The 15,631-nt window shown below is 49.3% G+C and overlaps 1 protein-coding gene across 1 annotated transcript in view; it reads left to right on the forward strand.

Moving 5' to 3' along the window:
• The first annotated feature begins 936 nt into the window (after window positions 1-936).
• Window positions 937-15,631, forward strand: part of LOC144120686 (uncharacterized) — a 396,463-nt gene continuing 381,768 nt past the window's right edge. Inside the window, exons 1-2 of the mRNA XM_077653324.1 lie at window positions 937-949; window positions 992-1,177. Of these exons, the coding sequence (XP_077509450.1) occupies window positions 937-949; window positions 992-1,177 (199 nt within the window). The remainder of the gene's footprint in view (window positions 950-991; window positions 1,178-15,631) is intronic.

A 15,631-nucleotide genomic window follows, 5' to 3' on the forward strand; every position in this document is an offset into this window, starting at 1 on the left:
TATTCTTCAGTGAGACAGGAAAGCAGTCCATAGAAAAAGCAGCTAGATGAAAATTTGGAAGCACCCGCCATATGATTTAGTGGCTTTGGCGTTCGTTCGGCTGCTGATCTCAGGGTCGCGGGTTTGAGCCCGATCCTGCTGCAGTGGCAGTATTTCGACGGTGGCAAAACATAAAAACAACGGTGTGCTGTGCGACGTCAATGCACGTTGAAGAACCCCATACGGTATAAATTAATCTGGAGCCGTCCACTGTGGTGTTCTTCATAGCCCATGTATTCCTTCAGGAAGTTGAACCTGGCATATCACTTCCAAAGTTTGGAAGCCTGATAACTTGGTGATGTAAAGTCTTAATTTGCAGTGCAAGAGATGTTAGCGCTGGTTTACTATTGTGATGCACCCCAGAGCCGATGTGCTACATAGTTATGTTTTGTGAAACTCGTATGTGTTAATGAATATGAGGGCCGCTGGCAGAGTTTGCTCTGAATTTTTCATCATTATTCATGGCGTGGTGTGCACAATTCCTCCACTTTTCTGCTGAAACCGTTGGTGTCTTGTTTATGACCAGAGCTTCAACCAAAGGAAGCCATAAATCTTTATGCTCATTCTTGGTATCATTATTAACTTGTATCCAGAGAAACTCCATAGGTTAAAGCCTAGGTGGGAGCCAGAGCTTGACGTTGCCAGCCCTCGCCACAGCGACACCTACATGGTATTTGACAACACACAGTTTGGGCAGCTTCATGATTTATGGGAGCCACATTGTTGGCATCATAGCGTTCCATTAGTGTTCTCTCTGTCAGCTACTGCTGAACTGCTTCTTTGTGTAAAACTGTTGTCGGCATTGCTTCGTCCAGATGTGAATGGCACAACTGCTTGTGTTTTGCTACGATGTTTCTTTTCTCTGCCTCTGGAGCACATGAGTGCAAACATCTCAAAATGATTGCCACCCGTATCTTCATAGCAGTCTTCACCCTTTTCGTTTTTTCTGCAGGAAACATACAGGCGGCCGTTGATGGGCCTTTCTCACTGCTGATGTGCATCACAATGATGCGGTGGCCCTTCCCTGGCAGCCTGCTCCAGGCCATGGTTGTCCTGATCTTGGCACAAGCAGCACACGCTCGCTGTTCTGTCCTTCCACCAACACTGCTCTTGCTGCCGTTGCACATATCTCATCCAGGTAAATAATTTTGGAACCTACCATCTTGTACCTTAGGTAGCTTTGCTGCCTTGCGAAAGTGTCTTCTCTTTCAGTGGGCAGCTAGTGTAATTTTATTGCATGTTTTCTTCTGTCAAACGATGCGTTAGACATTAGAATACATGAATTACCGTGTGGTATTTTCCTACAAGCGCTAAATAATGTGATTGAATTTCTTCTCTCGTGCTGTTTCGGTTTCATTGACTGAATGACGACTGTGACGTCAAGTTGACGGTTTGTTCGCGGGATCTACTAGAAAAACTGTAATATAATCGCTGATATGTATATTCAATTGACTACGACATTTAATCCAGCATCTTCCAAAACATGGAATGACAAGCCGGTCAGTGATTATATTAAAGTTTGTCAAGGGATGATTTATTACACACGCTCACAGAGTCCCGCGTGCCGGAGTCCCCCAATAGTCATCCGCAGTTCGCGCACCTAATGCAACGCGCACCGAGCTCACACTTGAGCCCACTTCGACCACACCACTCGGATCACTCCCGCGCACACCTCACGCACATTCCCGCCATAGCTAACCACGCATCCCCTCTCCCTCCAGTGTTGTCAGCCGTCCCTGTGTGTCCCCTGATGGCGCCACCCGCACTGGCCCTTACATCCTCCCCCCCTTAATTCGTGCAAGCAGGCCTCCACGGTGGATGGTATGGCATTAGCTGGTCTGCGTTGGCCACACCCATATACTTTCTTGAGGCAGGGTCTTTGAGTTTAAAGTTGTTCTGACCCACACGGGCAGTGATTAGGTAGGGCCCTGAGCGGCGAGGGGCCAATTTAGCAGTGAAGCCTGTACTTGCATTACTTAGAGTGTGCTTGTCGCGGAGCACGAGGTCGCCAACTTTGTAGGTGGTTGGTTCACGATGCTTGTTGTAATGCCTGGCCTGTTCGACCTTCGCTGATTCTTGGTGTTCCCTGGCCATGGCCAATGCATCCTGCAGGTAAAGGTTTAGCTCTGCAGCGAGTGCGTGGGGTGCCGATGCAGAAATTTCAGCACTAATCTGCTGCCTATCTGCCCAAGGTGTGCGAAGTTCCCGACCATAGCACAAGAATGCGGGCGTAAACCCTGTGACCACACTCTCTGATGTCCGCATTGCAAAGGCCACCTCAGGGAGTCGCTTGTCCCAATTGCAGTGGGAGGAGCAGTAGTTGACAATGGTCTGCTTGACTGTAGCATTGTGACATTCTACAGGCTGTCCAGCAGGTCTGTAGGGGACTGTGTGCCGCTCTTGTATTCCCCAATGTTGCAGCACTCCCTTCCATATCTTGCTGACGAATGGTTTACCGTTATCACTGGAGATGGAAAGAGGTGCACCGTGCCGGCAGAAAACTTCCACCATCCTTTCAACGATGGCTTTTGAAGTTGGTGCCCGCAGGGGTAAAAGCTCGATAAACTTAGTGAATGTGTCCGGAACTACAAGGATATACTTGTGTTGCCGTGGAGTTCTGGGCAATGGGCCTATCAGATCCACACTGAGGTGCTGCATGGGTGAGGACGCCCAAGTGCTGTCCATAAGTCCCTTTGGCTTCTGGCGACGGGGCTTGAAGACCTGGCACTGCTGACACCCTCGTACATAGCGAGACGTGTCGGAGCGCACCCCCAACCAAGTGAAGCGGCTCTCGATGCGCCTTAAGGTTTTGAAGAAGCCGGCGTGTCCACTGAGTGGATGGTCGTGCTTCAGTTTAAGCACCAATTCCCGTAGATGGAGGGGGAGCCACGGCACCGCTTTGCCTCCGCGTGTCCAAAGCAGAACCCCATCAGGTTCTATATGGCTGTCCTTGGCCAAGTCGGAGACCGTTTTTGCCCACTTGGGGTCGTCTGGTAGGATCGCCGCCTCAAGGTACTGCAGCAGCTGCTGCAGCAACGGGTCTTTCTGTTGCTCGTGCTTCAGTTTTGCACAGTCGGTTAGGGGTGAGGTGTCAACAAGGTCAGCCGAGGCAACATCAGCGAAGCGAATGGTGAGCTGTGGTTCCTCGAGTTCTATCGGAAACCATTCTTCTGCCAAGCTTGAAGGCATTGGTTCTGGATGACCAGTTGGAAATCTGCTCAGAGCATCGGCTGGGATGTTAGCTCGGCCTCGGCGATGCCTAACCGTGCACCTCAGCCCTTGGAATCGCAAAACCCAGCGTCGCACCCGACCCAACGTGTGTTCAGTGTTGAGCATCCGTGCCAGCGATGCGTGATCACAATGAACTTCAAAAGACGTAAGCTCAATGTATGGCCTGAATTTTTCCACAGCCCACACGACTGCCAGACATTCCCATTCTTGCACTGTGTAGTTTTGCTCTGCTGCTGTTAGGGTTCTGCTAAAAAACGAGACTGGCCAAAGCAAGCCATCCACGTCCTGAAGTAGAACTGCCACAATGCCTGTGCCACTAGCATCCGTCTCAATGACGAATGGTCGGTTCAGATCCGGTAGGGTGACGGCCACCTCGCCTGCCAGTGTAGTCTTCAGCAGCTCAAATGCTGCTCGCTGCTCAGCCCCCCACAACCAGTCTGTACCTTTCCTCAACAGCAGTGTTGGAGGTTTTGCCTTGTCGGAGAATGAGGGTATAAAATTCCTGTAGTAGCCAACTAGGCCCAAGAACATTTGGAGTTGTTTGACAGTACGGGGTGGGGGAAACTGAGAGACAGCTTGCGCCTTGTCTGGGTCCGGTCTGCACTCGCCAGGAGTAATTATGTGCCCAAGGAACTTGAGAGTCTGTTTGCAAAAGGAAACCTTTGCTGGGTTGACTGAGAGGCCGGCCCTGTCGATCCTACGCAACACCTCGGCAATGTGGTCCAGATGTTCTGCCAATGTGTCGGAGTAGATAAGGATATCATCCAAGAAAGCCATGCAGTAGGTATGTTTTATTCCCTCTAGCAGTTTGTCCATTAAAGACTGAAACGTTGCTGGCCGTCCAGCCACTCCAAATGGCATCCTCTTAAACTGAAACATGCCCTTGTGGCATATGAACGCAGTCTTTTGAACGTCCTCCGGTGCTACAGGCACTTGGAAAAAACCTTGTGCAAGGTCCAGACTCGAGAACCATTTGGCACGACCCAACTGTGCAAGGACCCAGTCGGTACGAGGCATTGGGTACCTTGGTACATTTGTCCTGGCATTTAATGGTGTGTAGTCAACTGCTAGGCGGTACCCACCATTCTTTTTCTGCACCAGGACTGGAGCACTGGCCCATGAGCTGGTGCATGGTTCGATAAGGTCTTGCTGCAGCAGTTCTTGTATACATTGGTCCATGACTTCCCGCTTTTTTGCGTTTACTGGGCGCAGTTTGCAATGGACTGGACAGTGGTCGCCTGTATCTATTCTATGCGTAATGAGAGATGTGCAGCCGGGGTATTTTTGGAAAACATGTTTATATTGACTGAGGATGGCTTCCAGTCGATCGCTGTCTGGAGAGGCCCTGCGGTCAGACGTCGCTTGGCTGCAGTTGGCCTCAGGTGGACCATGCTCTTCCAGAGCAAACAGCTGCTGCAAGGAGGTAGCTAGGTCCTCATCCCAGTCTTCCATGACAGGATGCTGCTGTGCAACTTGTGTGGAGCTGTCTTGAGCAGGCCAGCAGCCGCTGTGTGGTGGCGAGAGGGTGCCTTGCTGAACCTCACCAATGGCTGGGGATCCATCCCGAGTGTCCATCCACCGAGGCCTATATGTACAGAAAAGCCCGCTGTTGCAAGGAAGTCTCGTCCCAGAACTATGTCGTGGCAAAGCTTCTCCAACAAGAGGAAGCGCTGTTTCCGGCTGCTACCCTGCCATCGGATGCGGCAACGTACAAAGGGTGTTGTCTCCGACCATCCCTCTGCAAGCCGGAGAGTCCGTCTTTCTTCTCTGGTGCTGGCGCCAATTCGTTTCGCCGCCTCGAAGGCTCGCGCGTTCATCAGCCTAACGCTGGCGCCGGTGTCCAGGAGGGCGTAAAATACACTGTCGCCGATTGATACCTCGAGCAGAGGTTCTTTCCCACCGGTCGTCGCTAGAACTTGCAAGGAAGTTGCGTAGCCGTTGGCCGGCACCACTGCTACGCTCGTCCGTTTCCCGGACAGTTTGCTTGGAGGTGACCGACCTGATCACAGCGGAAGCAGCGCGGTCTGCTTCGTGACTTGCCTGTAGGGCATGCGCGCGCTCGATGACCTCTGACCTCTACCACCGCACCGGTGGCAGACAACAGCGTCAGGTGGAGGCATGGGCCATGCGATGCCCGGTGCGGAGCGCCCACTTTCGTTCATTGAAGCCGGCGACTGGTACTGTGCACGGGGATCTGGCGGCGCCCACAAAGGGGCCTCAGCTCGCAGCGTCGAGCCCGAAGGACGGACCCCGTGTCGGGACGCGAGCATCGCCGCAGGCCGAAGCGACCAGTCATGTCGTGACGAAGCATCGGTTGAGGCCGCCGCGACAGGGCAGTGACAATGTGGAGCGCCGGCGTCAACAAAGGCGAGGTCGGGCGCGGCCTGCGTGCTTCGCAGTGGCGGTGGCACGTAACGCAGGCGGTGCCACGCACGCTGCATAAGGAGGCCCGCTGCCTTTGCCATGTCGCGCAGGTTCGCGAATTCCATGTTATTCGTCAGGTCCTGAAAGGTCGGATGCATTTGCCGCCTCACCCGATCAACTTTTTCCGCGTCGGTGACAGGCTCTCCAATATGGTCATAGTACTCTGCTATGATGTGTATGAACTGTTTTAGATTCTCGGCAGGGTGCTGAGTGCGCTCGGCCAGCTCTGCCTTCAATTTTTCCCTGTAGTCGACGGCCGCGAACTCGCCCTTGAAGTCCTCGGCGAAGGAAGCCCAATCTGAGTGGCCACCGATGAACCGCCACCACTGTTTCGCAGAGCCTTCCAACGCCACAGGGATATGTTGAAGGCGACGATCGTTCGGGATTCCTCCAAAATAGCAGTACTCGACGAATCGATCCAAGAATGTTTGCGGGGGTTGACTGTCTTCATATCCGATGAATTTCGGTAACGGCCTAAGTGCCTCCCTCATCGTCAAAGCCCGCGACCGCTAGGCCTAGCTTCATTGGCCTGCTCCGCTGTCGTACTGCTGGTGTCGATCGATGTCGTGAGCAGAATCTCGCGCACTTGCGCTGCCAGTTGCTCCCGCTCGAGCAGCGTACCTTTCGTCGTAGTGGCCAGGAGTTGCTGCACCAGGGTCGTTGTGACCGTGACTGTGACGGAGCTTTCATCAGATGCGGACGTTCCGGCATTGGTCTCCATGTTGGTTCCGTCGGACGGGCCCCCACTTGTCAAGGGATGATTTATTACACACGCTCACAGAGTCCCTCGTGCCGGAGTCCCCCAATAGTCATCCGTAGTTTGCGCACCTAATGCAATGCGCACCGAGCTCACACTTGAGCCCACTTCGACCACGCCACTCGGATCACTCCCGCGCTGCCCGCGCACACCTCACGCACATTCCCGCCATAGCCAACCACGCATTCCCTCTCCCTCCAGTGTTGTCAGCCGTCCCTGTGTGTCCCCTGATGGCGCCACCCGCACTGGCCCTTACAAGTTTTTCCAGTTGATCACGTGGCGAAAACATCAACTTGACGTCACAGTCGTCCTTCGGTCGATGAAACCGAAACAGCGTGAAGAAGAAATTCAATTATAAACTATTTAGCGGTCGTACACAAATACCACAGGGTGCTTCATGTATACGAATGTCTTTGATATCGTTTGAAAGAAGAAAACACGCAAGAAAAAATTTGGTGTCTCTTGTCCTTAAAGGGGTGCAGACACAAAATTTTAAACGCAATGAACGGCATGAGAGTGAGAGAGAGAAAGACTTTATTGTGCAGAGGAATTCGGGCCTCTCAGGACCCCTGGGTCCCCACACGACCACACCGCACTCAAACGTTCAGGCTAAAAGGTCCATGACGCTGGCCGCACAGGTGGCGACGATCTTCTGTCGTGCCTGATCTGTGGAGCGTAGTGAGGTCTCCCAGCCCTCCCATGTTTGGAGTGGCTCCGGCCTGCTGGGTGGAGGGGAAGCCGGACAGATCCCGAAGATATCAGTCAGGTTTGCCTTTTGAGCATTGCACACAGGGCAGGAAGGTGGTATGGGTCGGTAGTGGGAGAGGAGAGAGGGGTTAGTTACCGTACGATTTCTTTCATGGGCGTAAGAAGTTGCCATCTTGCAAGTGTCTGGCACATTCTTTGAGGGGAACATAAGTTATTGCTGTTTTTAATGCTGTCCGATGAGCCTCTCGCCATTTCCACCTACATTGGGCTGCCTCCGCGGCTCAATGGTTATGGCGCTTCACTGCTGACCTGAAAGACGCGAGTTCAATCCCGGTCGCGGTGGTCGAATTTCGATGGAGGTGAAATACTAGAGGCCCGTGTACCATTCGACGTCAGTGCACATTAAAGAACCCCAGGTGGTGGAAATTTTGCGGAGCCCTTCACTACAACGTCCCTCATAGCCTGAGTCGCTTTCGGACGTTTAACCCGCATAAACCAAACCATTTCCACCCACATCGAGTGATGTCATGGTGCACTTGCTTTAATTATTGTGACGTCGCTGAACTCAGGTGTTGTTCACTTCAGCGCTGGCGCTGACTGAGACCAAAGGCTTTGTGTACAAAATGGCTTGTAATTAATTATTCACACTGTGCACTGGTGTTTTGCTCTTATTTTCATGATTGCTAGGCCCGTAGGCCTCTTTGAAGGCAAATAAACTGACACCGAAAAACTTTGTGTCTGGACCCCTTTAAAGCATATGCCATGCAGTTACCATCTAACATAGTGCTGGGAAAAGTTGTGCATCCATGACCTCAATGCCAGCTTTGGGAAGTTGTCATACAGGGTGCTACGCTGCTAATCTCCACTTCCTGGCCATTCTGTGCTGGGTGTCGACCACTTCCACCTGCTTACTCTTGCCTCTCCTTCTTTCCATTAAACGCTGTCCATGCACAAACACCAAGCATTTTGCTGACAAATGCACATGTTTTATTCACAGTATGTCCCAAGTCTCTATCTTGCCAGAACTGTAGCAATTAAAGATTGTTTCTCATTGCATTACGAGAAAAAAAACTCCAGTTGTTTGCTTCTTAGTCAAGTCCCTTAGGTGTACAGCAGACATGTTCAACAAGGAAGATTGTCACCATGCTGGGATCTATGATGAAAGATCAAACGCATTTTACATAGCACCTACTTTGACACAGACGCATGAAAACTATAGCCCATGCTCATTGCATTGGCTGCGCCGCCTGTTGGCCAGGCCGCGAAGCGTGAGCGGGTCGTGTCTGCTGCTCTCCCTGTCCGTTTCAGCGTGCTGTTGTGATAAGCTTGTGTTTTGATATTACGTAGTGTGGAGTATTGATTAGTCGCGAATATATTTAAATGTAAGTCTTCAGTGACGTAAAGGGTCGTACTTCTGCGTAGCTGGCTGCTCGAAAACTTTTAAAATTTTCCAGGAACATGTCCTTGTGTCCCCTCCGTGCCTTCGCTCGTCAGCGGTTTTTTCAGCAGCGCAGGGGACAAAGGACGTGACAAGTGCACAGACACGGCGCTGAACTTACAACAGGTTTATTGAGGTGATTTTCACTACTTAAGTACAGTGGCAACCAATCTCAAATGAAAAGACAGATACACAAAACAGATTGACGAAAATGACAATTCCTGAGCACAGGTCTACAGTGGCACAAGACCAGCTGCGCACGTTTTTCTATTCTCATCAAGGAAACGTAGTACTTTATCAGACAGAGCTATTGAGGCAACGCTTACGCATTCATCTTTGAATTTATGGATTTCATGAGCTTCAATGATTTCACGAGTGATTTTGCCTCTACAGAGAATGGCTCTTCCTGAGAGCACACAGCGGCACACCTTCAGCTCATGGTGCACTTGAATGGCGGCGGTGGACCTCAGACGGCAGACAGGACTACGGAATTCTTATGGCAGTGCGCGCTGCCGCAGCTTCGAGCCATCACTAAGAAGATGCACAGTCCGGTCCACACCTATGGTGAAGTGTCCTTGCCGGAACAAGTACAAGGCGTCCTTAGACGAGGACCAAAGTTCGCCGTGGAACCCAGGCAATCGGCATCGGAACTTCTTGCGATGGTGAGACAAGTTTCCAGCCTAGCAGTGGCTCCTGAAGTGGACCGATGTGTTTCAGATGGAGTGTACATTTTGGCAAAGTGTAGACCTACCAGGTGTAGAATTCCAATCAAATTCACCGTCTCGTTTTTAAAGAACAACTCGCTGACCCTATTACAGGCTGGTAAAGAGGGAGGTTTTGCTGTGATGCCAAAAGCGCTCTACTTATCGAAAGCAGAAAATGCTATCAGTTCGACTTTCCGGCAGAGAAGCGATGTCACTCTAAGTAAAGTGAAAGCCCGATCACGGAAAATGTGTGCACAAATGAATTTGGAATCCCTAGCCAAGTGTATAGAGAAAAGCAAGGGGTCCTGCTTAAAGATATTCTTCACAGCCAAAACTCACAAGCTGGACTGCCCACTTCGAGCAATAGTCTCCGAGGATGGCACATGGCAAAAGTCTGTCGCGTTATTTTTTGCAAGACAAGCTGAACCTCTTAACCATTGACGACCCTTTTCAGGTGAAGAGTTCTAACCAAGTAATCGCTTTCTTGCAACAAAACCCAGCGAAAGGCTTTTCGGCCTGCTCTATCGATATAAAAGATTTATATTATTCCCTTCCGCAAAAGAAACTGCTGGCAAGCGTTTAAGAATGCATTGATTCCTTTGGTGTGGTAGCTTTCCAGAGTTCTGCAGGCATCAGCAATAGCAACTTCTTGGAACTCCTTACTTTTTGCTTTAACTCGACATTTTCCACCTGGAATGAATCTGTTTACCTCCAGAGCAATGGCGTCGGCATTGGTTCATGCATAGCTCCGATACTGGGCGACATTTATCTCGCGCACCATGACAAGCTCCTTGATAGTCAACTCGACGAAAGCGTGGCTCGTGTTTTTAGGTTTGTAGATGATTTCTTAGTTTTGATGACATGTGCAGTTACTGACGCAGGGGCCTCGGTCTCGAAAGTTTTATCAATTTTTCACACCTGTCTTGACACTCTTGTTTTGACGCATGAAACGCCTTCTGAAGGAAAGTTACGTTTTTTAGATCTTGCCATGTTCCTCAAGAATAGCCATGTGTGCTGGCGTTACGAGCCACGATGCCAGAAGCCCCTCACGCCTTTCGCTTCTGCACATTCTAAGCTTGTAAAGCGCGGCATCGCAAAGTTGCGTTTAAGAAATGCCCTAGAAAAATCATGCCATCATGCGATGCAAGACAGCTATCAAAATCAGGTGGTACGCTTACAAGCAGCAGGATACCCTTCCGACCTTCTGATTGCAATATCACAGAGCCTGCTAAGAGAAATCATTAATTCAGGCCGCAGAGATTCCACTGAAAGGCCCAAGGAAGAAAAAAGAAAGTATGTGGTTATTCCTTATATACACCGCATTTCACATAATCTGAAGAGGGTGGGAGCGCGTGCCGTTGTAAACGTTGTTTTTTTCCGCGCCCGATAAGCTTTCCAAACTCTGCCATATTGTAAACAGCAGCAATGAAAGGATAGTTGGCTGCGATAAGAAACACCAAAAAGGTTTTGTACCATGTAGCAGCAATGTTGTGTACAGGTTTCCGCTTACATGTGGCAAGCACTACACGGGGCAAACTGGTCGTTGCCTCAACGTCCGGCTGCGGGAACACAACAACAACGTGAGCGGCACCGCTTCCCGTCACCTTGGCATTCATTGCAGAGACTGCACAGAGGAAAGAAAAAAGAACAAAAAACCACCGTGTTATCCTGTTTTCACTCAGTGTCGAGTGCTGTCAGATAATAGAACAAAAATCACTCGTGAAATCATTGAAGCTCATGAAATCCATAAATTCAAAGATGAATGCGTAAGCGTTGCCTCATTAGCTCTGTCTGATAAAGAACTACGTTTCCTTGATGAGAATAGAAAAACGTGCGCAGCTGGTCTTGTGCCACTGTAGACCTGTGCTCAGGAATTGTCATTTTCGTCATCTGTTTTGTGTATCTGTCTTTTCATTTGAGATTGGTTGCCACTGTACTTAAGTAGTGAAAATCACCTCAATAAACCGGATGTAAGTTCAGCGCCGTGTCTGTGCACTTGTCCCGTCCTTTGTCCCCCGCGCTGCTGAAAAAACCATGTCACACCAACTTACTTGCCCAAGCTTCTACAGTATCAGCGTCAGTGGTAGATCGTGGCTGCTCGACGAGAAAAATAAAAATTTGTGTCGTATTGAATTTGTGCGCTAGAGCGTTAAATGCGTTTCTTGTATTTCTATCTTCCCCCACATTCAGTGAACATTTCGATCCGTACTTGCTTCGTCATGGCTAGCAAGGTGCAAAACAGGCGCGCTGTTTGCAAATGTGACAGGTCGCCCACCTTTCGATGTAAGCGCTTTTAAAGGAAAAAGGGTCGATGCAAGAAGCAGAGCTGGGGGACGCGGAGGCAAGTTGTGAGTGGCTCACTGCTACTGTATGCTTCTAACAATGAGCTAGCTGTATCGAGAAGCAGGAGATGGCTGAAAAGAATGCACCACACAAGTAAGTTGTTTTTATGAAAGGCAGTGCCCGTATTGCAGTTTCCCGTTGCTGCCTTGTGTCTGTATGGATGTCGTCATACTCATGTCGGACATGTATAAGAATTGACGTTCCACTCGAACCTGCGTATAACCACAAAAACTGATGCATGTGCTTGTATTAAAGGAATGCAGCTGCAGGTGTCCTTTGCCTGCTGACAGCGTGAAGGTTGAGGAGCCTCAGTTGTTTATTCGTTCTCAGCGAAGACAAAACAGCATGCCTAAAGAATTACTAAGCGAATAGTTAAAGCAAGTATTGTATTCTTTAGTGAGACAGGAAAGCAGTCCATAGAAAAAGCAGCTAGATGAAAATTTGGAAGCACCCGCCATATGATTTAGTGGCTTTGGCGTTCGTTCGGCTGCTGATCTCAGGGTCGCGGGTTTGAGCCCGATCCTGCTGCAGTGGCAGTATTTCGACGGTGGCAAAACATAAAAACAACGGTGTGCTGTGCGACGTCAATGCACGTTGAAGAACCCCATACGGTATAAATTAATCTGGAGCCGTCCACTGTGGTGTTCTTCATAGCCCATGTGTTCCTTCAGGAAGTTAAACCTGGCATATCACTTCCAAAGTTTGGAAGCCTGATAACTTGGTGATGTAAAGTCTTAATTTGCAGTGCAAGAGATGTTAGCGCTGGTTTACTATTGTGATGCATCCCAGAGCCGATGTGCTACATAGTTATGTTTTGTGAAACTCGTATGTGTTAATGAATATGAGGGCCGCTGGCAGAGTTTGCTCTGAATTTTTCATCATTATTCATGGCGTGGTGTGCACAATTCCTCCACTTTTCTGCTGAAACCGTTGGTTTCTTGTTTATGACCAGAGCTTCAACCAAAGGAAGCCATAAATCTTTATGCTCATTCTTGGTATCATTATTAACTTGTATCCAGAGAAACTCCATAGGTTAAAGCCTAGGTGGGAGCCAGAGCTTGACGTTGCCAGCCCTCGCCACAGTGACACCTACATGGTATTTGACAACGCACAGTTTGGGCAGCTTCATGATTTATGGGAGCCACATTGTTGGCATCATAGCGTTCCATTAGTGTTCTCTCTGTCAGCTACTGCAGAACTGCTTCTTTGTGTAAAACTGTTGTCGGCATTGCTTCGTCCAGATGTGAATGGCACAACTGCTTGTGTTTTGCTACGATGTTTCTTTTGTCTGCCTCTGGAGCACATGAGTGCAAACATCTCAAAATGATTGCCACCCGTATCTTCATAGCAGTCTTCACCCTTTTCGTTTTTTCTGCAGGAAACATACAGGCGGCCGTTGATGGGCCTTTCTCACTGCTGATGTGCATCACAATGATGCGGTGGCCCTTCCCTGGCAGCCTGCTCCAGGCCATGGTTGTCCTGATCTTGGCAGAAGCAGCACACGCTCGCCGTTCTGTCCTTCCACCAACACTGCGCTTGCTGCCGTTGCACATATCTCATCCAGGTAAATAATTTTGGAACCTACCATCTTGTACCTTAGGTAGGTTTGCTGCCTTGCGAAAGTGTCTTCTCTTTCAGTGGGCAGTTAGTGTAATTTTATTGCATGTTTTCTTCTGTCAAACGATGCGTTAGACATTAGAATACATGAATTACCGTGTGGTATTTTCCTACAAGCGCTAAATAATTTGATTGAATTTCTTCTCTCGTGCTGTTTCGGTTTCATTGACTGAATGACGACTGTGACGTCAAGTTGACGGTTTGTTCGCGTGATCTACTAGAAAAACTGCAATATAATCGCTGATATGTAGATTTAATTCACCATGACATTTAATCCAGCATCTTCCAAGGCATGGAATGACAAGCCTGTTAGTGATTATATTAAAGTTTTTCCAGTTGATCACGTGGCCAAAACATCAACTTGACGTCACAGTCGTCCTTCGGTCGACGAAACCGAAACAGCGTGAAGAAGAAATTCAATTGTAAACTATTTAGCGGTCGTACACAAATACCACAGGGTGCTTCATGTATACGAATGTCTACGATATCGTTTGAAAGGAGAAAACACGCAAGAAAAAATTTGGTGTCTATAGTCCTTAAAGGGGTGCAGGCACAAAATTTTAAACGCAATGAACGGCATGAGAGTGAGAGAGAGAAAGACTTTATTGTGCAGAGGAATTCGGGCCTCCCGGGACCCCTGGGTCCCCGCACGACCACACCGCACTCAACCGTTCAGGCTAAAAGGTCCATGACGCTGGCCGCACAGGTGGCGACGATCTTCTGTCGTGCCTGATCTGTGGAGCGTAGTGAGGTCTCCCAGTCCTCCCATGTTTGGAGTGGCTCCGGCCTGCTGGGTGGAGGGGAAGCCGGACAGATCCCGAAGATATCAGTCAGGTTTGCCTTTTGAGCATTGCACACAGGGCAGGAAGGTGGTATGGGTTGGTAGTGGGAGAGGAGAGAGGGGTTAGTTACCGTACGATTTCTTTCATGGGCGTAAGAAGTTGCCATCTTGCAAGTGTCTGGCACATTCTTTGAGGGGAACATAAGTTATTGCTGTTTTTAATGCTGTCCGATGAGCCTCTCGCCATTTCCACCTACATTGGGCTGCCTCCGCTGCTCAGTGGTTATGGCGCTTCACTGCTGACCTGAAAGACGCGAGTTCGATCCCGGTCGCGGTGGTCGAATTTCGATGAAGGTGAAATACTAGAGGCCCGTGTACCATTCGACGTCAGTGCACATTAAAGAACCCCAGGTGGTGGAAATTTTGCGGAGCCCTTCACTACAACGTCCCTCATAGCCTGAGTCGCTTTCGGACGTTTAACCCCCATAAACGAAACTATTTCCACCCACATCGAGTGATGTCATTGTGCACTTGCTTTAATTATTGTGACGTCGCTGAACTCAGGTGTTGTTCATTTCAGCGCTGGCGCTAACTGAGACCAAAGGCTTTGTGTACAAAATGGCTTGTAATTAATTATTCACACTGTGCACTGGTGTTTTGCTCTTATTTTCATGATTGCTAGGCCCGTAGGCCTCTTTGAAGGCAAATAAACTGACGCCGAAAAACTTTGTGTCTGGACCCCTTTAAAGCATATGCCATGCAGTTACCATCTAACATAGTGCTGGGAAAAGTTGTGCATCCATGACCTCAATGCCAGCTTTGGGAAGTTGTCATACAGGGTGCTACGCCGCTAATCTCCACTTCCTGGCCATTCTGTGCTGGGTGTCGACCACTTCCACCTGCTTACTCTTGCCTCTCCTTCTTTCCATTAAACGCTGTCCATGCACTAACACCAAGCATTTTGCTGACAAGTGCACATGTTTTATTCACAGTATGTCCCAAGTCTCTATCTTGCCAGAACTGTAGCAAATAAAGATTGTTTCTCATTGCATTACGTGAAAAAAAACTCCACTTGTTTGCTTCTTAGTCAAGTCCCTTAGGTGTACAGCAGACATGTTCAACAAGGAAGATTGTCACCATGCTGGGATCTATGATGAAAGATCAAACGCATTTTACATAGCACCTACTTTGACACAGACGCATGAAAACTATAGCCCATGCTCATTGTATTGGCTGCGCCGCCTGTTGGCCAGGCCGCGGAGCGTGAGCGGGTCGTGTCTGCTGCTCTCCCTGTCCGTTTCAGCGCGCTGTTGTGATAAGCTTGTGTTTTGATATTACATAGTGTGGAGTATTGATTAGTCGCGAATATATTTAAATGTAAGTCTTCAGTGACGTAAAGGGTCGTACTTCTGCGTAGCTGGCTGCTCGAAAACTTTTAAAATTTTCCAGGAACATGTCCTTGTGTCCCCTCCGTGCCTTCGCTCGTCAGCGGTTTTTTCAGCAGCGCAGGGGACAAAGGACGTGACAAGTGCACAGACACGGCGCTGAACTTACAACAGGTTTATTGAGGTGATTTTCACTACTTAAGT

The sequence above is a fragment of the Amblyomma americanum genome, chromosome 1, assembly GCF_052857255.1.
Source record: "Amblyomma americanum isolate KBUSLIRL-KWMA chromosome 1, ASM5285725v1, whole genome shotgun sequence".
In the NCBI taxonomy this organism is placed as follows: domain Eukaryota; kingdom Metazoa; phylum Arthropoda; class Arachnida; order Ixodida; family Ixodidae; genus Amblyomma; species Amblyomma americanum.